We start from the raw sequence: 23,158 nt of genomic DNA, 5'->3' as shown, positions 1-23,158 counted from the left end.
CCTGTACTATAGCTAATTTAATATACTGAGACACAGTTAAAACCCACCTCTTATTTGACTGGAAGTGCTGGCTAGACATAATTAAGGCAGCTGAAATGTAATTGTCATGATTATAGGCTGAACATTTACCTACACAAGAAAATCAACAATAACCCACAGAGATCATATTGTTTCAATGGTATTTAGTAATTGAACTGGCATATACAGCTCACAATTCTATGGAATACATTTACTGCTTATATATTAAAGTGGTCTTATAAAAAATTAGATACAGATCTGAAAGTTTATCGCTATAATAATTAAAAAAAATGGATAATGTAATGGCAATATGCTGAAAATGTCCGTCAAATTACATCACCATGTGCCAAGAAAACCTAATTTTAATTACACTGTAGCCTCGATTGTCATTGTACCCTTGTAACGATCATTCTCCACTATCGTAGCAATACTGCTTCCGGTGGATTGGTACTCATGCCCTCTTGAATTAACGCAATGGTTTTGAGGTGTCAGCTGTGGCCTGTCCCCTTCCGTATAGGAGTTTCACTGACCCAGCGTTTTAAAAGCCACATTTTATTCGCAATGTCGGCACCATAAATCGTGAATATCAGTTTCGCCTTGTTAGTAGTGCAGGTCGGAAGGCCGGGCTAGGAACATCGTCTAGTTGTTCGGCTTGTACGGAAACCTGAGGTCATTACACAAGCATGTACGAAAAAGAATTTCCATTATTGCAAATTGCATGGCGTATGCTCGTCTTCAATAGGCCGGATGTAGCAGAAAAGTAGACCATTCAACCATATTTCAGTGCAGTCATGCATCAATTATTTGAGAAACTTTGAGATTGGTCGAATGACTAACAAGGATCGTGAACGTAAGATGGTTCTCAAATTTACATATTATAAATTTATAACGATTATATTGATTTCCCGCCAAAAAAACATTAATAAAATTGCGTGTGTAGGTGAAAGGCTCGCATTGGACAACGGCGACGGTACTGTAACTTTTGATAACATTGAAATGTTATTTTCAAAACTCCCGTCAATTAAATATTATTTTCAAAACTCCAGTCATTTAAATAGTGTCAATCTTTTATAAACAGCGCGGGTGACTTAGTTTCCGGTGGGCATCTGTTTCGTTTCCTGTCAATATATCCTGAAACTTACTGGGATAGACAAGCCGGGAATTATGCAGTCACCCGTTTTGATGTTTCATTGTAATTTTTCAACCACTTCAAAGTTATTTTATTTTGCTTGTCTCGTTAATAATACTACACCCAATGAATGCCCACATTGGTTTTTTTCTGGACATTGACAAAACGGATAACAATATATGTCAAAAAGTTGTGAAGAAGTGCAGTTTTCAAAAAAAAAAAAATAAAAAAATAAAACCCTGTCAATCATACATAAAAATGAGGTCACAGCCACACCTTGATAAAAGGTAAAAGAGTATACATGTAAGTATAAACAGGATGTTACAAATTCTGAGAAAATTATGGTGGCTGATACAGAGACGTGTTGGGACCTCCGAAGGCGGGTTAGTGGGGTTCCTGCCGAGTTTCATATTGATTCTGTTCGCTAATGAACGAGAAGAAGACGCTCTACGGTGTACCTAGTTTACTTAAAGGGGCTAAACCCGTAACTCAATATTTTCCATAATATTCGAAATTAAAAACACGAATTAGAATTCAATATGAGCCCATTTCAATCAATATTGATGTTGTTATCTTGCTGTGAAAATTTGAGATCCTAGCATCCAATATTTAATACACAATGAACATTTTAAAATTAGTACACGAGTTGTGTACACTATGGTTCCAGGTGCAATTTGCAATGAACAAAGAAAAATTATCCTACAAGTCAATGCGGAAGTACTTAGTAATGGGTGGTTCAAAAACGACAGAATAATAATTTTAAAAAAACAAAACAAAACAAAAAAAACAAAAACGTGTAGAATGGACAAAGCAGGCGGAAACGACTGCCGTTTAATTTGGACAATCCAAGTATTTCACCTATAAACATAATTGATTATAAATTACAATACGAATTTAAAAATTGAATATAAATCACTACATATACATTCATACTACATTAATATTAAAATATGTGCTTCTACTACCATTTTCGACTATTTTAAAGTTCCAAAGAATAGAGCCATACGCCCTTTAAAGCCTGACCAAGAAAGTTACTGGTGACAGAATAAATGTCAGTAGGGTTCGTGGTATAGGCCTACGGTTAGCGTATTAATCTTGGGTATCTTGTTGCAATTTCCTATTTTTATTTTCATTTTTCTCAATTCATTTAGCTAAATAAATAAAACTAAGTCAGATTAATTGATTCTGAATATTATGGACATATTAATCCGTCTGTGAAATTTATTCTGGAAACCATCCGTGGAAATTAGTCCCGGATTGAGCTTGCGCATGGGACCCTTGCATCAACAGTGAAAACGGACATATTCTGGCCATTGTCCATCACACACACACAAATGCAACTTTTCTGTCAGTATGGTTGGCAGATAGATTTATTTGGCACATCAGAACTATAATTTGGGTGGGGGGGGGGCTGTAACATTGGGACCAATGGCCTTAGCCTTGGTTGTCAGACTTGGTTCGGGTGTCCCGGAAGTGCTAGGGCCCCATCGACCCTATCATAATTTGATATATATATATATATTTTCAAAAAACCTTCTTCGTTTCTATTGTAATTTATAATGGCCTCCCGAGGAGAAAAATGATCTGTGGGTGGGTGAGGTGCAGGAATGGTGTATCAAACTATAGTTTCGTTTTAGCGTTATGTTAGTTATTCTTCACTGTGATAGGGGCCTAACGAAACCGGTTGGTCAGAGTGCCTCAATGACATCAATCTTCGTCTCCAGTAAAATTTATAATGACCTTAAACCAAGAAGAAAAATACACAGCCCGCCCCTGACAATTTCAATACGGGGCTAAATACGGAATTGTGATTATAAACGGTTTCAAACCAAAGCCCTGTATAGAGACAGTTACGACAACTCATTTACAAGCGCCATTTTGGGTCCCAACTATGACGCCATACAAACTATGACGTCATATAGCTTTACTTAACAAAACGTTTTATTTTATTTTTTTCTAGGTATAACGTTTTACGGGCTACAATTTATACTAAACAAATTGCAAAAGAAATCAATGCAGTTTGGTTCAATGATAAATATGTCAGACAAAATCATACTCAAAATCGGCTATGGCAAAATGACATAATTAACATAATACAATTTGACGTTCTTCAGGAATTATCGGAGAGCGATATCTCGTAATCAGTGTCTTTCAGTGGTGGAAGGATACATGATTTCTTTTTAAATTCCTCAAACAGAGTGGTTATGCAAGCAAAATGTGCTGAAAAATCGAACTTGACAAACACCATTTCATTTGGTGGCGCGCATTTCTTTCTAAATGACTGCCAAATTTGATAATATAATACCACTTAAAAAGAAAAAAAACCCAAAACATTAATTTAGGGCTGACCTTAAAAATATCTTTGTTTCACCAAACCCGACCCACAATCGAGGAGAAGGGTCGGTAGGTCGGTTTTTTTTTCAGATTTTTTTTTAAAGTCAGAGAAATCAATACAGAAAACTTATTAGCTGTATACTACAGATTCATTAATTTTGTTTAATGAATTTGGGGTCTGACGTAAAAAGTAACGAACTGAAAGTTTTTATTAAACTTAAGAGCTAATTTGACAGCTTAATAATTTTCCGGGTGGAAACATTCGTCTTCTTTATTGGCAAACAAATCAATGACATCGGGATTTTTCGTGATGCCCGACTCGCACACGATTAGCCACGAACTTGAAGTGTGAAACTCCTTCAACACGTATTTAACGATAGTGCGCGTTGTGCTTTCATTTTTCTCGAAAACGGATATTGAAAATATCGTCGTCATGTTTAAAACTACGCACCACAGACATAGAGGCAGAATTATTTCGTGGGAATGGACGTGTATTCGTCTGCAACCATTTTGTTGAGAAGCGACACCTATGACGCTTTCGTCTTGATCAACCAGTTTCAATAATGAATCAAACCATAGCCATAGTATAGGGAAATAACTCTCATGATATATTTCAGGTTGACACACAAAATAAAATAAAAAAAAGTGCAATAAAATAATTTAAGTCGGGAGTGGTTTTAGTTAGTCGGTCGCGTTAGGCGAAACAAAGATATTTTTAAGGTCAGCCTAGTAATGAAGGGTCAGCGATAATCTCCAAAATAAATTTAGAGAATTCTTGGAGGTAGAAGTTCAAAGTGGCCGGCAAAATGAAATCCAAAATGGTTGAATTTTAATTCATCGTCTTTTTTTTCCGGTGGGTATGGCTTGAAATATGTCGTATATATGGGTTTGGTGGTTGTTGGGTTCTATTTAAAATAAAACCAACTAATTGTGAATGGTCCAGATGGTGTAAATATAAAACGACAGTCAAAATAGAAACCAAAATGGCGATGCCTGGCCTTGTGGATATTGCTTGTAATAAGGTTTTTAAGGTTACTGAATTCAATATTGGGTTCAAAACCATGGTGTACCCTTTAGTTAGATGTACCCTGTAGTTCAGATAGAGTCTATAATCCATAATCTACCCTGTCTATAGTCTCTAAAACATGATGTACCCTGTAGTTCAGATAGAGTCTCTAAACCATGTTTACACTGTAGTTAGGATAATCCATAGTCTTGTAAATAGGAGGTCGATCGTCAAATGAATATGAATTGTACGATTTGTTCATCCCGAAATGACATAGTTTCTCTTAAATGAATATATTGTTTACATGATTAAAATACCTGGATGCAATAGACTTGGTATAAACAAATTCTGGGTACACACTGTTAACCACCCATAGATGTTTTTTATGACAATAATTGAATTCAATTCAGCTCGACGTAAAACTTAAAAAAAATATATAGACACAGTTGGTTTAACTTGAATGTAGATATTAATCATCTACAATGCATGTACATGTATGTACCTTTCGGTTGAATCATATAAAAAATATCTTATTTCATAGAGTCGTGCGTAGGTTTTCCTTTTAGCCTTTGAATTTTCTTGTTTCACTTGACTAAACAAAACATTTTGTAGGAATGTATGCTCTTATAGATTGAACAAAAAGCCGATAAATGTTGAGATGTGTGGAACATGCTCGAGGCAATTTGTAACAAATTTCAGACACGCTATATCTTTGATACTGGTTGAGCATCAGAACAACTTCATTCTTTTCATTGGAAATGGGGCGCAAATACCCAAAGGAGTCGGACAAACTCAAAACTAACTCCGTCCCCTTCACTGGGCCCCTTCAATGTCTGTCTACCTGTGGAACAACATGTGTTTATATATTCGACAAATTAATATTATTATTTACACATAGGCGGGGAGTGATAACGTCTTACCCCAAACAAATTTCAAAAGAAACCAGAAAGTTTCGGAGAGCGATATCTCGTATCACATGACATTGATGAAACCATGGACCTTATAATACATAAGGTCCATGATGAAACATATGCCACAAACACATGTCGCGCATAGAGCAGAGTGGCGCTAGACACCTTGTATTTAAATTACACTGATTTTAAGTTACACTAATTTTAAATGTTTTATATATCCGTCAATTTAAATAAATTTCAATTTTCGAAAAATTGATGATACAATTAATGACACACAATCCGGAATGGCTCATGCCATAAAATCATGGAATTTCAGGCGCTTATTTTTCCGGCTAGAAGGCAAAATGGTTTTATCTCCCAAATTATTATTTATATTTTTATTTTTCACTTTACCCGCCTGCACAAAAAAATCTGATTTTTAAAAGCGTATAAATTAAATATATTTAATAGCGCTTTTATCTGATGTATCTTTTACTTCATTTTCTTATGAATTAGGCTATATAACAATAATGTAGGCCTACGCTTTGTGTTGTATAATAACAATAATAGTATGTTTAGCTATACTTTTCGTTTAAAACATGTATGTTTTATCTCCTATAGACTCTTTTTTGCGGAATTCTATGACATATCTATCCACATCCCTGTCGGAGCAGGCAACTTTGACACAACAGTATGATAGGACATAAAATAGATAGTGAGTAGGTACAATTACTTGGGACCCAAGATGGCGTCTTTGTACACTTGACGTCATATTTTCATGACGTCATATGAAATTTCTGGCTTCACAGTTGTCGCAACTTTATCTATATACGGCTTTGTTTCAAACTTCCAAGTTTATAAAATCGAAACAAATATCAGAGAAAATTGGATACCAGCCACAATCAATCTACGGGGCCCCCAACGAATCCAATTGGTCCGAGGGCCTCAATGGGCTCAACCCGACGAGAAAGATAGTCTATGATTGGGGTGTAGGAATAGTGAATCAAACTAATTTCGTTTTCTCCGAAGGCCCAGATCAACCAAGCCCGCCCCTGACAATTTTAATACGGGGCTAAATGCTGAATTGTGAATATACATTGTTTCAAACTGCTAAGTTCTTAAAATCGAAACTGAAATCAAAGAACATTGGATACCAGTCAGTCGATGGCCAGCAACGTTAACTGGTTTCCTGTCACACTGAGGCCGGGAGCCAACAGAACAAGGCAGATTGAGCGATGGTATATGTACGTATCTTGAGCGCAATTGGTTTTTTGTATCTCTGGATTTGGTTGGAACAAAGAAAGGGTACAGTAGGAAAATAGTGCACAATATTGTCATTGGGGCAATAGGAGTATGATGGCATTGACGTCGGCATTTCCATGAGTATTTAAGTATAACTTTCGAAATCCGAAGGCACCTTTTCAGAAGAGAGGGCACATTTTCGGAAGGGACGGCACATAGCCACACACGCCCCTATACGCTAGTAGGAAATCTCATCGCTGGGAAATTAATACAAAACTGTATAAAAAGCTTGTAAATAGTAGTAAATGAAATGTAATATAATTAAATACTTGCAGCTAACTGGAGTCGTTTAGTTTACTCTGTCGTCTCTCCTCCCCCTCTAATACTGTCGTGCTGTCGGATAATGAACAGTGCGAAATTTTACATGGCCACTATCAGCCACCATATTAGAAAATTAGATATTTATTTGTTCTATTGCCATAAAATCTAGATAAATCCATAAGTTATAAATTGTTCTAGGAAGGGACAATAAGTAGTAGTTGGGTTAAAAGCCAAATAAATATATAAATGAAAGGCAGTGCATCACTTAAAAAACATATTTTTATAATTCTCTCTAATTTATATTCTTGCGTTATGGTTTTGAGTTTTTGCGCCCCCTTGAGTTTTTGTGCCCATTGCAAATGGCAAAAAATTATTGGGTTAGCATACATGTATGAGTCAAATTATTGTTTTGAGATAAATTGAGAATAACACAAACCTATGACATTTTGATAAATGAAATGTTCCATTATAGGTCGATAAACATGATGTTTTGATGGGTTAAAATTATATGATGACATCACTTGTGTTGGAAAATTTCTATTGAATCATTTGGCTTTCTATCCAATCATATTAGTAATTGCACAGATTCAGGGCCATGCTTAGTCTGATCTGTGCGTGATGTCCATATGGGTCCAATAAAATAGATTCAGCCACGTAGAGATGACCATCTGAGTTCCTAAAGACTGCCGCTGAATTATCAGAGAGGGTAGACATCGCCTTGGTTCATTAGATGACCATAATGATGTACGGTTTCCGGAGTCTAGCCATGCTGGTTAGACTTAGACTTTTACAGGAGTTGGGATTGAGTGAAAGATGTTATTTCTAAGTATGCTAATGTAATCTATTATGCATTGTAACCGCGTGTATCCAGCTTGACATAAAAATGTTGAACTGAACTGTTTCATTGTTATTCCAGGTAAGACAAACGTCTTAACTACTGAGACAGTAAGAAGAAAATACACAACGTGAAAAGGAATTCAAAGAAGAGAATTACGAATACTAGACGATCACAAAGCAGAAGAGAATATACGTCACACGTTGCATGTTGTGAGTTTTCGGCTTACTGGCTTTGCACATCTTGCCAGCGACACATAGCAAGCATAGTGCTATTTTATGGTCGCTTCCCAATTACCTATAATTACCTAAGAGAAATTATAATAACAACCAGTTTATATCTTGATTCTTGGATTAAAATATATCCCCAAAATTATAAGCTCTTGATTTCTCTTTTTCGTGATTCCATGTTGAAAGGAATGTTAGGAAGACAACAGCTAAACAGATAGTCCACAGTTTAAAATTAATAAAGTAAAAATTTTAAGCAGGAAATTTTGTCATTATATTTGGTCTGTTTTGTGTTATTTAGTGCGTTACGGTTATCATAAGCCATTAAATTAACAAAATATAATTATGTGTTTGTTAATTTCCTTGAATTTGTATACAAACAAAAAGTTGACGTTTCGTTTTTGGCATTTTTATCTTTCGCTGAAATATCAAGTTTATGGACCAAGTACTCCTCTTCAGCAAACTATATAACTGATCGTGTCCATAACAACCGTATAGTGTATTTATTTGTGCAAACAATGTCTCCAATGTATGTTTTAAAAAATGAATTTAAAGTCCGAATTTGAAACTGATTTCCTCTAAGTTATATATTGTTAGGGGTAATTTCCAGATTTTTTTTTTTTTTTTTTTTTAGAAACATTGAGAAAGATGTAAGTAATGAGGAAAAGGAAATGAATTGAAATGCAATGACCAATGTTTAACGTCCTGTATTGTCTGCACCAACTGACTAATGAAAACAGTCATATATGCTATGCCATCCGTCCTGCCTGACAGACACAACCAAACCTGGGATGAGTAAAAGAAAATCAACATTAAACAGAAAGGAAACTTGAGTAAGCTGCGCAAACCACAGAACATGAAGCTCGTGTTGTACACTAAAAAAAACTATTTATGGATTATTGGTTTATCAACATGGAATGTTACCTTTAGTGTGTTACTGTTCAATTACTAAATACCACTCAAAGAATTGTTTTCTGAAACCCAGGTCTAAACCATAAATTAATCAAATATGATGGTTCCTTGTAACTATTTATCTTCCGTGTCAATTGGGACAAATATGTCTCTAAGCATGGCCGAATGGTTTAGCGTGTGTGCGTTTGATCATAAGTTCTGTCATTGAGTCGAGTGGGGTGGTTTCGACTGTCCAACCTCGTGGGTTTTCTTCCGGCCCTCCGATATCCTCCCATATCTTTAGACCCGTCCGCTCATGCGAATTCTTGAAATAAAATTGAACGATATGCTTATACCGAAATGACCTAGTTTGTGTCGCGTTGAAGTTAAAGGGCCAATCCCGATAATATTTTGGAGAATAAAACTGGTTGCGTTTTTGTTAAAATCCCTTAAAATCCTCTATCTTAGGGCCGAGCAACTAACTCAATATATTTGATACGTTTTCAAACAACTTAAACCCGCCAGTCTTAATCTGGAAGTGGGGACCGGTGCCCCAAGCTGTATTATGCGGTGTCTGGATAAAACCAGACTTTTATTTTATAAGAATAATGTGTAGGTGAAATTTACCTTTCGTTATCAAGTACAGCACTTGGGTCATTCACTGTATAAACCTCTAAAGGAACGGGAATTGATTATCAGGTCACCCAACGAAAGAATTGACCCCAAATCTTAAAAGGGTTACCGGCGTGGTTCTCCCTTGTCAGTGATGCAGGACGGAGGGACTGACAAGGAAAGCTGTCTAGTCGTTCGGATGGGACGAAAAACCGAGGTCCCGTGTACACATTGGCGTGCACGTAAAAGATCCCTTGGCAGTTGGAATTCGATATAAGAGTGGGCCGTAGTGCCGCTGTCCGGGCAAAATTTCCCTCATATCACACTGTATGGCGTATGCCCGTCTTCATTAGCCCAGGTTAGGAGTAGAACAGTAGGACGTTAAACTCCATTTCATTTCATTTCATTTCATTTAAAAGGATTACGTGTCCGGATAAGCAGTTTTGACGTTCACGTCCAAATGACTCAATATTTTGAGCTGAAATTTTGAGACAGGGTAAATACACCATTCCTTTATATTTTGGCGCTTAAATTTCATACATACTCGGACTTTTATTTTTAAGACTCTGTTCAATTCGGAATAGTCCCTTTAAACCCCATTTCTTTGCCTCTCGTCTCAATGCATATCTCGGTATCCAATCAAGCTATCAACAAGCGGACGTTTATACTATCCTAGAACACAACTTTACCGTTAACATGTTGTGGTGCTTAAAGGGTTAAGACATGAGACCAGTAACGGATATATAATCGATGCCTACCATCCCCCGTCAAATAAATTAACAGAACAGTCCCAGATTCCACGGGGCCCTCGTTTACGTATACATGTAAAGTGAGTTTAGAGTTTACGTATAGAAATTAAACTCTCACGTGTGAATAAATACCTCAAATTGTGCGTCTGAAAGTTTCAGTTCAAAATATTAAACTGATCGGAATAGAATCCTAGGTTTGCTTCACGCTTCTTTTTAAAAAAAAACTTTAGAGCAATATCTGACTCAATGGATTTCCGTTGCAATATGAAAGACAAAAAGCTAATTATATCTTCATCAAAATAAACAGTGTATCATTTCTAATATTTTGATCCTGTTTCTGAAAAATAGAGTAGGTTTATTGTCCACCTACACATAGACACAGGCACACTGTGGACATGTTGAATGTTTGACCGTATATTTTGGTCAACGTGTCAATAAAGGTGACACGAATGAAGACGGGGGATTAAATTGTTATACGAAAACATGTCTATCGAATGTATAGTATGGCAATCAAGACAGTATTACATTCATTAGTTATCCGTCTTAATAGGCTATTCATCACAGGTATATTATAACAAGCCGAAATTTATTCTTACAAAGGCTGGCTGAAAAGTTCTATATGAAATGAAATGAAATGAAATGGGGTTTAACGTCCTACTGTTCAGCAACATCGTTGGCAAAAGTGTGTACACCTCGATAGGCTTAGAACTTTTCAGCCACCCCCTGTACATGTTTTACGACTATATCTAATATTTTGACAGTACCAATTTAAACAACAAATAGATTCATATTCTTGTATTGCACAGAAATATTGTAGAAAAGGATGATCATCGATCACGGAGAATTAGTACATTTAAATGCAAATGTCATCTATCTTCCGATTGACTGTAGTGTACGTATGTAGTGTATGGGGTCTTTTTTGCTACAGAGGATATATTATAAACTATTCCAATTAACTGTTGGTAGAGATGTAGTCCACTGAGTAAACGTTTACCTGGAAAGCAGAACTAAACCTAAAATATGATGCAGAAGAATATGCAGAAGATGCGGGGAAAGTGCGTGAGAAGTTGTTGGAGAATAAGCACATATCATATTATGATAGGACGAATGCATTGCTACTAATATCACTACCATTTTAAGAGCCTTAACGACTTTTAACGCTCCTTGTCAGTTTGTAAGGTGGTTTTCTATTTCAGTTTCACCCGATCGGTTAGCTTTAGTAGTTTGGTAAAGATGAAAACAGAAAAGAAATCCGTTATGAATTTCCAGAAAATATCTGAGACTGTTAACTTGATAATGCATTCTGTAAGAGCTAAATAGCTGCCTATTCCAGATCTTTCGTTCGGCCCCAAATGTTATATAAATCATTAATTAGACATTTATTCACATGTCAAGTTCATAATCAAATCTCTAGAACATTGGATGGTTTTAATTTTCAACAGATTTAATCACAATTGTCAGTTAATTATTTAATTGGAGATTGGATAATCAAGACTTTGTTTATTATCTTAACAACAGAAGCAATGACAATCGAGTCTACACTGTTTTTCAAACGGCCATAACTCGGACCAGAATGGAGTAATTTGACTGAAATTTTCTACATATCACCTTTTTATTTTTAAACTATTATACCGAGAACAGCCAGTTCTTTCACAACGCACCTTTAAGTAACAAAGAACAACAAATAAACCTGTTTTTTTCTTTATCCGTTTATCAAATAACGGTGCGATAACATCAAAACTGTAAAACAAATTTTATTTTTATGTGAATAAAACGTGCACCTTTCAATTTCCAATAAAATTCACCAAAATTCACAAAAATTAAACTATAAAATGTGTGAATATTCTAGTAATAGAAACACTTAAAGGTTACTAAATTTATGTTGCCACTAGAAATCATATAAAAATTGAAAATAAACTCCATTTGTCTGCACCCAATGTGATTTATTGGGCTCAATGCGTGGAATTTTCAAATTGTTGTGATATTTTTTGATTTATACCTCCACGAAACTAGTAAAGGACAGTTTAATAGTCGGTAAATTTAATAGTTTTAAGCCACTTAACAATCATAATACATGTTAATGACCAACCACAAAATCATATACCCCAATAAAATATGGCCACAATATAAAATTTGCAAACAATCATATAAATAATAAAAATCTCTATAAGAGGCAGCAAAGTGAACAAGTGCACATTGACTTTTGTTTAAATTATTTTGTAATTTTCATCGACAGAAACCCTTTACCCTTTTTCGGACATATGAAGCAAATATACTGAAAATAAAAGAATCCATTTCTAGCAAAGAAAACATCTAGAGAAACTCTGGAAAATGTCAGTATGCGCTTTTCGGTTCTTTCATTCAGAATTTTCTTTTAAAACATATTTAACGAAGAAAAAGAAGTCTTGACGGTTTCTGACAGGAAGAACATCGTTGTTTTTTTTTTCTTTTAAAGAACGAAATTTAATTCTTTTAATTCGAAAAATGACACCTATATTTATTTAAAGATCACCATTTTCACTACAAAAGAAGAAAATACAGTACTGTAAGCTCTATGATCATCCAACAAGAGAGAGGATATCATGTTCTGTAGAAGACGTAGTTGCATAACATTCAAAACAATACAATTTTATTTCATTTCATAGAAAGTTCCAATACTTTTAGGGTAGGATTGAGAAAAATGATATCAAATGAAATCGGGTTTAACGTCCTACTGTTTTGCTCAGTATAAATTAATGGAACACCCATTAATAAAAATTATTGACAAACAGCAATCGAAATCATAATGGCGACTTCCTTTTCAACATCTGCATACGATTTCTGGATAACAAAGATGCCTCTGGATTTTCTGGAGGGGATTTTTCCTCCTTGTCAATGTGCGTGCAGGACATGCTGTGCTGTGTGTGAGTGTGGGGGGTGGGTGCATGGAACAGCGTATCTAAACGTTCAGATTGCGAGTAGAGGTTCATTGTATTCGTCGGCGTACCCGTAAGAGCCATTGACAGTTGAAATTCGAAATACGGGCAGGCCGTGGCACCGCTCCACGATCAAAATTTCCCTCATAATACACCGTCTTCGGTAGTCCGGATGGGGCAGAAAAATAGGCCGTTAATCCCCATTAACGAAGATTTCTTCAAAATTGTATAATTAAATTTAGATTTTTAAAAGTACCTTTCTTTTTTTAACGGTTGTTGTTCTCCTTTTTACAGCCAATTAGTTTCATTTACACAATGTAAACACTTTCAGTTAGAATAGGGAAATAACATAATTTATTTCTAAAAGAAAAAGTCAAAAACAAAATCTAACGCGTGTGACTTTTCTTTCTTTCCTACAGAATATAAGACGATCATTTTCGTTAGATGAGGGTGCTTATGTCTTGAAAGTAGCATCATCCATTATAAAGTAAGCTTACCATTGTGTCAAGGGTGGTCGGTTAATTAGCCAATTAACACAACATTACAATCGGTGCCGTATTGACTAAATTGATAATCTTTTAGAGACATTTGGTAACTGGGTAGGGTAATAAACTATATCACATTTTTATGGAAAACAAAATGAAAGTTGGTTGAACGTCCTACTCTTCTCCTACGCCTGGGCTGATAAAGAAGGGCATACAGTGTGCTATGAAGGAATTTTTCCCCGGATAGCAGCGATACGGCCTACTCCTATGATGTTTGTGTGTTCAACTTCTCTACTCTCCTTAATGTGACTATACAGAGGGAGAAATGGAGTTTAACGTCCACTCGGGACTAACACACGGTCAGTAACCTGTTTAATCCGGGCCTGGTGTAAATGGATTGGATGTTTGATCCCGAAATAAAATAATTAATTTCTCAACATATTAGCCCGAGTCGTTTTCTCCAGAAATTTGTGCCAAACTCGGCCATCCAGGCTTGGTCCGAGCGCCCATAAGGGTCACCGACCCTTCGGCCTCGATTAGAAGAACATAATTTGACGTATATTTTTTTTAAAAAAAAAGAATTAAAATTCATTGAGGATTGGTTTTTAATATCTCTGGATTTGGTTGCAACAATATAAGGCCAGTGGGAAGAGAGGGTACAATATTGTCATAGGACAATGGGAGTATGATAACCTTGACGCGGACATTTCCTTAAGTCTTTAGGTAACTCTTTCTAAATTCGAGAGCATTTTTTGCAGAAGACGGGGCACATTTTGGGGAAGGGAGGGTACATAATCAGACACACCCCTATACCCCGGTATGATATCTCATTGAATTCAAAAGTTACTAGCTCCATTGAGATTTATTCAGCCACCAGCAACTCCCTCGGTGAGGTTGTTGTTGGTCTTAGCCATCCTACCCCCCCCCCCCCAGACTAGGTTTAAAGTAAACCTTTTATACCGTTGCCACAGTCGGTGTATAAATCTAGAGTGTCTTCTCGTTCCTTAGCGAACAGAATCAACATGTAACTTGGCAGCTACTCGTAGGTTGTTTAGTTCTTGATTGTTGATAACTATGTCTATGTTCAGATCTTCAGGACGTAATCATAATCTCCTATACAGACCCTAAATTTCCCGGCCTACATGTATTACTCTTATTAGGTCTACTAACCTCAGGAAACATAGGGGAAATGACACAGGCGTTTTTAGTTAATAATATGTCAGTATTTTCCTACCCTAATTAATATTCATGATCCTGGTCACGGATCAGCTGATACACGCGTTGACGTTTGGGCTGGTATTTTTCTCTATAAATATCGCGATCTGCACATTGATAAGTCAGAGGTTGTCGGGGATCTTCCAGTACAGATTGAGAGGAACTCCTACAAAACTTTTGGCAAAGTTGATCATTTTTCTATTGTTAGATTTCTACACTCTTAAGTATGGTAAGTAATATTTAATCCATTTATGTTTATTATGGTTTCACATGTTTGTTTTCTAAAAAAATGTATTCATAACTTTTATAAATATTTAAAAGTTTCTTACTTCAGCGGTTTTCGAAAAATGTGCAACTTTTTGTATTTTTGTATTCCTTGTCGAATAGGCCATATTTATATTCATTGCCGAGAAATAACCAATTTTGCATGATTATCTTTTCAAGTTGTTTTGTTCATGACATTTATTTATTATTCAGTTTCAAAGAAATTTCTATAATGGGATGCCTAATGCCAATCGTTACATTGATCAACAAGTAGTATGAAAATATACGTTTAAAAAATAAATGAATAAAATGATCCGTTGTAGAAAAATTGTACATTAATATGACGCTGTCCGTTTTGTTATTCCTGGATATCTTTTGAAATCTTTGTTTTATTTCATTCATTTTTATTTTACATTATTTCTCATATCGTCTTTGATTTCATCAACTCGCCATATTACCTTTCAATATTGTTTTCTAATTTCAAAACGGGATTATAAGAATTGACACATCTACACATTGATTCGGATCCAAATTACAAATTATACTTACACATGACCCTATGACGCACGTGACCATTATTTGTCTGTATAGACCCCTATTACCTAATGTCTGGCTCTCGAACCTTTAACCTACATTCAACTGTAGTAAGGAAAGCTATTTCTGTAGTTATTTCGCAGGAGGGTCGAAATACTGATTTTTGGTTATTGAACGTTACGCACCAATATGTAACAAATATCAAATTAGTTATAAAGGTAGACTGATATAGTATGTACAAACAAAACCCAAAAACCTAGAATCTACGCAATTTTAAATTAGTTACAGTAGATGATATTTTCCAGTTATTAATTTCCAGGTAACAGTTATTTACTGTTGGTAACTTGTACTGATTCATTGAATATATCGGTTACCCATATTTCATTTCATACATCTTTCTTTAATTTCATATTTTCATATTCATTAATCTGTATTGTATTTCATTTAATTTGTTTTGTATTTGGGGCTACTATACTATGTTTTAAAAATATATTTGTTATATTTAATGAATCAATTTTCTCTCAATAGGATAGCGCGAGGATTCTGCTATTTATCGGATTGGCGATGCATGCCTCTTTATTGGGTGAGTGTGATAACTACAATTTATTATTATATTTGCTAAAGGTATGACTATATTAAAGGCGCGTTCACTGTTTTGGTGAATAATAATTAATAATGTGAACTTTTAAATGATATTTTTTCGAGAACCTTTAAAATAATAGCTTATTGATATCGCTGTCATGGTTTGTAATTAAAAGCCTGTGTCTCTAAATGCAAACATTTAGAATTATTGAAACTCTCAAGGATGGGGGGTGGGGGGGAGTCTGATTTATATATATTTGGGTTTCTTTTATTCGCGAGTAAAGACAATTTATCGGATATTACAAGTTCTTGTTAATATGATTAAAGTTTTAAATTGTTGTTAATATTTGGCGTTATGAAAGAGTAAAAGTGCCACCTTAAAAGTGAATTGGTATATTTCTCTAGGAACTTGACATATTAATAAAACAATAAACATACGCTATTAATAACTAAGTATATTGTATTTATAAAAATAAATACTTATATTATTGCCCAGGTCAATATTGTATAACCTCTTAACGCACACACAAATAATTTGATAAATTATGATAGAGATAAACCAGTCATGACTTTTGTTATACTTGTCAATGGATGGCAATAGTTTCAATTCAAGTTTCGTCACTGCCTTGACCCCGATGAACATTTATAGAAATTAATTTCCGAGAATCATTTGACAATAGAAAAGTACAAGAAAATGTTTTATCAGGTGACTTGGCTGCTTACTAAAACAAGAACGGGTTGGATTTAGATTTCAGAAAACCAAGACATGTACTGACATGATACTTGTTACTTTTGGATTGATATTGCATGACATTCAATTTTCTACACAGTTTTTTTTAACATTTTAGCCATAGGTTGGGTGGATTATTTTAGTTGGTGGGTAAGAGCGAGTGCAAATTTAATTGATTCCATAAAGAAAAAAGATATTACGGGTAATTTTGCAAAATTAATTAGCAATAAATAGACTTTACACCTGTGGCAATCAAGGAATCATTCCATTTTTTTCAAAATATTTTAGCTTCTGGAAACCAATACAAAGTGGTGTGCTACCATAGTAACTGGTCACGTTACAGACCATCCCCAGGTACTTTCACGGAAGCAAACATCGACCCATTCTTGTGTACCCATCTCATCTATGCTTTTGGTGTTTTTGACGATAATGGCAACATAACCCCACACGAATTGGATTGGGAATTCCCCAGGTATGTACAAATATCTACTCTTCCGGTCCAAAATAATTAGGACCTAAAAAGCGTACAATTTCGATTACTTTTGATCTTTCAAGGCTAAGGTTCTATTTCCAGTCCGAAATTCTCTATTCTCTAAGGGTACAAAGGGGGTTTAATGCCTGTATATTTAGTTATTATTTTAGTTAGGATGAAAGTAGGCTATTGTCAAATATTCGTTGGTTTGTTCTGAAACCACATTATGCTCGGTCAATAACATTTTCTTCTTCTGATATCACAAAACTAAAAGTCTGTATTCCAATTTTTTATTTGTGTATATCATGTTATAGATATGTCGCCTTTAATGAAGTCAAACTGCAAAATCCCAATTTGAAGACACTGCTTGCCATTGGTGGTTGGAACTTCGGTAGCATTGCATTCTCGAATATGGCTAATGATCCTGTCAAAAGAAAGAACTTCGTTGATACAAGTATCAGTATATTAAGAGATTATAATTTTGATGGTCTAGATCTGGACTGGGAATATCCCGTTCAAAGAGGTGGCGCAGCGATAGATAAAGACAATTTCGTTACACTGTGTAAGGTAATAACATTACTGTTTTATGACTATATTTAGTAGATATTATAGCTAACTACATATAATTACATTTATTTGTACTGTGCATCAGGTGTATTCTGGCCCAAGAATAAACATATTAAGCATCCCCTCTCCCTCCGTAAAATATTCCCAGCCATTTCCCCTGCGAGATGCATTGGGTGTGTCACGTGTCGTTTTCCATTCCAGGAACTAATGATTGCGTATACGGCCGAAGCGGATTCATCTGGTAAAACTCGTCTGCTGTTGACTGCTGCTGTTCCCGCCAGCAGAGCTAATATACAAGCTGGTTACGATGTTCCAGAACTCAACAAGTAAATAAATTAAATACCAAATCTCTTTCTAATTTATCCTTATCATGTCCACTTCGACTGTAATGCTGCAATTGCAAATTAAAGTTTGTATCTATTTTTACATTGCTCTTGGCGTGGTTTCGAATCCCCGGTTGTACGTGGCAAGGAGTAGGGTCGCCTGTCCAACCTCGTGGGTTTTCTCCGGGGCCTCCGGTTTCCTCCCACTGCTAAAGACCCCTACGCGCAAGCGAATTATGTAAATAAAATTAAAACCATATATTAGTCCCGAAATGACCTAGTTTGTGTCGAGTGGACGTTAAACCCCATTTCTCTCTCTCACATTGCTCTTGTTTTGTCTGTTTCTTGTTGTGCAGTTTTCCCATCCTTGTCTCTTAATTATATTATTATCAATATGTATTATTTTCAAGTTATCTAGATTTCTTCAACCTTATGACCTATGACTTCCATGGTGGTTGGGATAGTACGACAGGACACAACAGTCCTTTATACGCTAGTCCTTATGATAGTGGTGATTATGCTCACTTTAACGTGGTAAGTTAGTTTTACCTATACTTAGATCTATATGCTCTAGATATTTTCATGTAAATATAAATGCCTGAGAAAGAGTATGCTTCTACATTCTCGGAGGGCCAGGAGAGAGGAACAAGGTTCTTATGTTTCCTTGCTCGACGAAGCGAATTATCGAATATAGTTTAACACATGTTAGTCCCGCAATGATCTAATTCGTATTAAGTAGATGCTAAGTTTCATTTAGTTTGGGCGTATATGGTCTCTACACCTGCCCGTCGGTCCTTCATCAACGTTTAACACGATGCAGGCTAGAGCTGGTACGATGACTACAAACTTAGAGAGGATGATCCCTATCCATTTGCAGCGATCTACGACAATTTGACCCAGAGTTGCCCCCCTCCCCCCTTTCCCCCTCGGCCATTCCCACAGGAAAATTTCTCATCAACGAGATCGAGGCTAGAGTTTTTGTAGGATATCTTTCTAAATTTGATATGATGCATTGGCATCACGAAAAGATGATCCATATCGATTTCCAGCTTTCTCCGATTTACTGTTTTGGAGTTACTGCCCTTGTCGTTCTGATATCGCAATTTCTCGTAAACGTAATAGAAGCTAAAGCTTTTGACAGATTCTTTTTAAATTTGGTGTGAAGAATCCGCATTATCCAGTAAATCACACTAATACACCAGACAAGGAAAGCCGATATCTCGTTATTTTCAATATTAATATTGGTTTTATATACAACTGGGGAGTTGGATGGCCGAATGGTTAGCACTGGCGTGGTTTCGAATCCCCGGTTGTACGTGACAAGGAGTAGGGTCGCCTGTCCAACCTCGTGGGTTTTCTCCGGGTCCTCCGGTTTCCTCCCACTGCTAAAGAACCCTACGCGCAAGCGAATTATTGAAATAAAATTAAACCATATTTTAGTCTCAAAATGACCTAGTTTGTGTCGAGTGGGCGTTAAACCCCATTTCCCATTTCTCTCTCTCTCTCTCTATCTTTATATACAACGTGTTTCTTTACAGAACGACACGGCGGCTTATTGGCATGAAGTTGGAGTTCCCAAAAACAAGATTATTGTTGGTTTGGCTACATATGGTCGATCATTTACGTTGAGTTCTACCAGTAATTTTGGTGTAAATGCTCCTGCTTCTACGGGACCTGCTGGTACACAAACTAGAGAAGCTGGATTCATGTCTTACTATGAGGTAATTGAGTAATTCCCACAGATCTATCGATCATTAACCAAATCTAGTTCTGTTTCTGTGACTTGCAATGTAACGTTTGTAAAAGTTTTAAAAATCCTTAGACGTTTGGTAGATTGGGAAATACAGCAAAAAAGGAATTAGAAATTACAATTTAAAAAGCAAATTATAGTCAGGAATGTATGTATATGAGAGATACAAGCAAAAGTACACAAATTAACTACATTTCTTTTATTTTGGAGTAATATCAATCAACCACATGAATTTAAATTGAAGTTTCGTTTGTTTTATTTATAGATCTGTAATGATATGCAGACTGGTGGATCAGTAATGTTCGATGACACTATGCAGGTACCATATTATGTGAATGGTAATGTTTGGGTTGGATACGATGACGAAAATTCTCTGAGAATAAAGGTATGGATTTTTGGAATTATTTATCAAATATATATATATATAGACACACAACTATTATCCAGGAAAATACTATATTATAGTAATATGTTCTGGAAACTCAACAATAGCAAAGCATATTTGATCAGATCAGTTCTTGCTTGATCCATTCTTTCTGCATATTATTATATCGTCCTGAAGATGGTCTCTATATTGGTTTACAATCCTGTCTTCTAGGCTAACATGATTGCTGATTATCAGTATGGTGGTATGATGATTTGGGCTATAGCTTTAGATGACTTCAACCACATCTGTTCAACTTCTACACGAACATTTCCCCTCATCAAAGCCGCTTCCGAGGTCTTAAATCCAACAGGTGCTGCACCCTCTGTTGATCCTGTTGTGCCCGGTGATCCTACTGCGGCCCCGACAACGACCACCACGACTACTACCACAACGGCTCCAGCTACTGGCAGTTCTAATACCGGTAAGTTCCAGATGTGCTCTTAATCTTTAGTATTATAAATACGGTCTTCCGCTACATCAAATTAATATCTTCTGGATAATCGAGTCCACGAGAAATCTCCGGAGAAACTGGCTTTCAATATAAAATGATATTGTTATGTTCTGGCATTTACAACCCACTGTGTCAGCTTCTCGAATATTTGCCCATACTCTTTTACATAGAATAATGCCGAATATTTGAAAATCAGTATTTGCTGAAAGTGATGGTCGCCAAAGTCGGAATTTGCGATAAAAAAATTAAAGTGGTGATTAAAATTTGATTTAGGCGATAATTTTTGTCATAATGTTTTGGGGTACTTGGTATTCCTTGTAAAAAGTGGCGAAAAAACATCTTAAAATTCTAATATTAAATTATCTTACATTGACCATAACGTTGGGACTGGGTGTCAATCACATACATACACTTGACGACATACTATAAATCAATTGTGAATATACCTGCTCAAATACCCGAATACCATGTTTATTATTTTACAGGTTTCTGTGCGAACAGAGTAGATGGCTTTTATGCTAACCCAGGAAGCTGTGAAAGTTTCTATAATTGTTATGAAGGTCAGACTTACTTGACAAATTGTCCTTCCGGCACTCTTTTCGATGAAAGTACCAATTCATGTGACTGGGAAATATCCGTCAAATGTAACACACCATTGATTAGAAAATAGAACATTTAGTTTATTTAAGGGTCGAAGTGCTGTTTTTATGTTGATTTAAGATAAAATTTGGACAATTATTTTTAAAATTATCTAGTAAATCTTTGATATAACTGCTTCAGAATTGCAAACTATTGGATTCGTCGTGATGTGAATTAAAAGTTTTGTACATGACCAGTATATACGTTTTGGGTTTTAAATCATATTTTTAACGAAGCATAATACGGGAAAATCTTAGGTTAAATTAAGATTTGCAATGACTTTATATCAAGGTTATGCATAAACCTTTTGAATTCCAATTCATAAAATTTACTTTTTCAGTTCTTTTTTTATCGAGAATTTTATTTTGCGCGGATACTGATCTTATTACAAGCTATGGACTACGGCAATTGGAAATATATTTAAAAATTATAAAAGTTAATAGATGTTTTATTTATAAAAAAAATCAGATTAATTGAATAAGTAATATAATTGTATTTTTGTGTATCGATACCCGTGATTGTTATTATTATTATTCTTTAAATTGTATATTGTTTTAATTTATAATTCATGTACCTTGGTGATTTGTTACTGATTAAACGTACGATATTTTATTAATTGGTTATGGATTTGATTTAGAAGGCGATAATAGGCCTTATACAAACCCACTAAACCTTCAAAAGCTTTAAAGGATTGCTTGTAGTTCATCTATTTATAGCAATTATTTACAAACCCACTAAACCTTCAAAAGCTTTAAAGGATTGCTTGTAGTTCATCTATTTATAGCAATTATTTTGTATGGTCTAGATTGAAGACTAGCATTGGAAATTATATTTTCTGCCATATTTTTGTAATTATTCATGGTTTAGGGGCGCAAGATTACCATGGATAGAACACCAAATCAATGATTTATACTACTAATAATACAGTCTAACAGAGACTTTATTAAGTCAATGAAAAGGAATGAATAAACGAGATCAACACATTCTTAGATGTGATAAAATAGTTTTCATATAAGATTAGGAAATCAATGAATATGCACCGGACGCAGTTTCACAACAATCTCGTCCTCAAGGAACTGACACTTGCCATAAGACATTTAACCTACTGTGATATTCTTACATTTCAACAAAGCAATGGAAGGTCGCGGAACGCTGAATACCGATAGGGTTCATCCTCTCATGATACCAATGCTTCTTACCAAATTTGCAAAATGTCCGTTAAAACTGCATCGCGAACACGTGGTTTTCGGAAAACGGGGAATAACACTATAATGGAAGGTCGAAGAATGCTGCAGGCCTATATCGATACGGTTGGTCCTCTAATTATCACAAAGTTTTAAAATAAAATCGGAAAAAAGGATGGTCGTAGCAGTTAATATCGATAGGTTTAGTCCTCTCATATTCCCTATGCTTCACGCACGCTAAATTTGACAGGAAATCCCTTATTAAAAATCATAGCGTGTATTGCATTCACAAAGTTCTTAGCGGGATGAGAGTGGGGTGGGTGGCGGGTCGAGACTCCGGAAGGAAAGATCGCGGGACGCTGA

At 35.5% G+C, this 23,158-nt stretch overlaps 1 protein-coding gene across 1 annotated transcript; it reads left to right on the top strand.

Annotated features, from left to right (window-relative positions):
• Positions 1-15,005: 15,005 nt before the first annotated feature.
• Positions 15,006-22,186, top strand: LOC126810698 (acidic mammalian chitinase). The gene is made up of 10 exons (XM_050535894.1): positions 15,006-15,101; positions 16,199-16,253; positions 17,271-17,454; positions 17,769-18,021; positions 18,223-18,347; positions 18,755-18,878; positions 19,883-20,065; positions 20,360-20,479; positions 20,693-20,942; positions 21,458-22,186. The coding sequence occupies exons 1-10, from the start codon at positions 15,099-15,101 to the stop codon at positions 21,640-21,642; spliced, it is 1,482 nt and encodes a 493-aa protein (XP_050391851.1). The 5' UTR covers positions 15,006-15,098; the 3' UTR covers positions 21,643-22,186.
• The last annotated feature ends 972 nt before the right edge of the window (positions 22,187-23,158 follow it).

The sequence above is a fragment of the Patella vulgata genome, chromosome 2 (assembly GCF_932274485.2).
Source record: "Patella vulgata chromosome 2, xgPatVulg1.2, whole genome shotgun sequence".
Lineage (NCBI taxonomy): Eukaryota > Metazoa > Mollusca > Gastropoda > Patellidae > Patella > Patella vulgata.
Note: the sequence above shows the minus strand (reverse complement) of the source record. Positions and strands in the feature narration are given on the sequence as shown.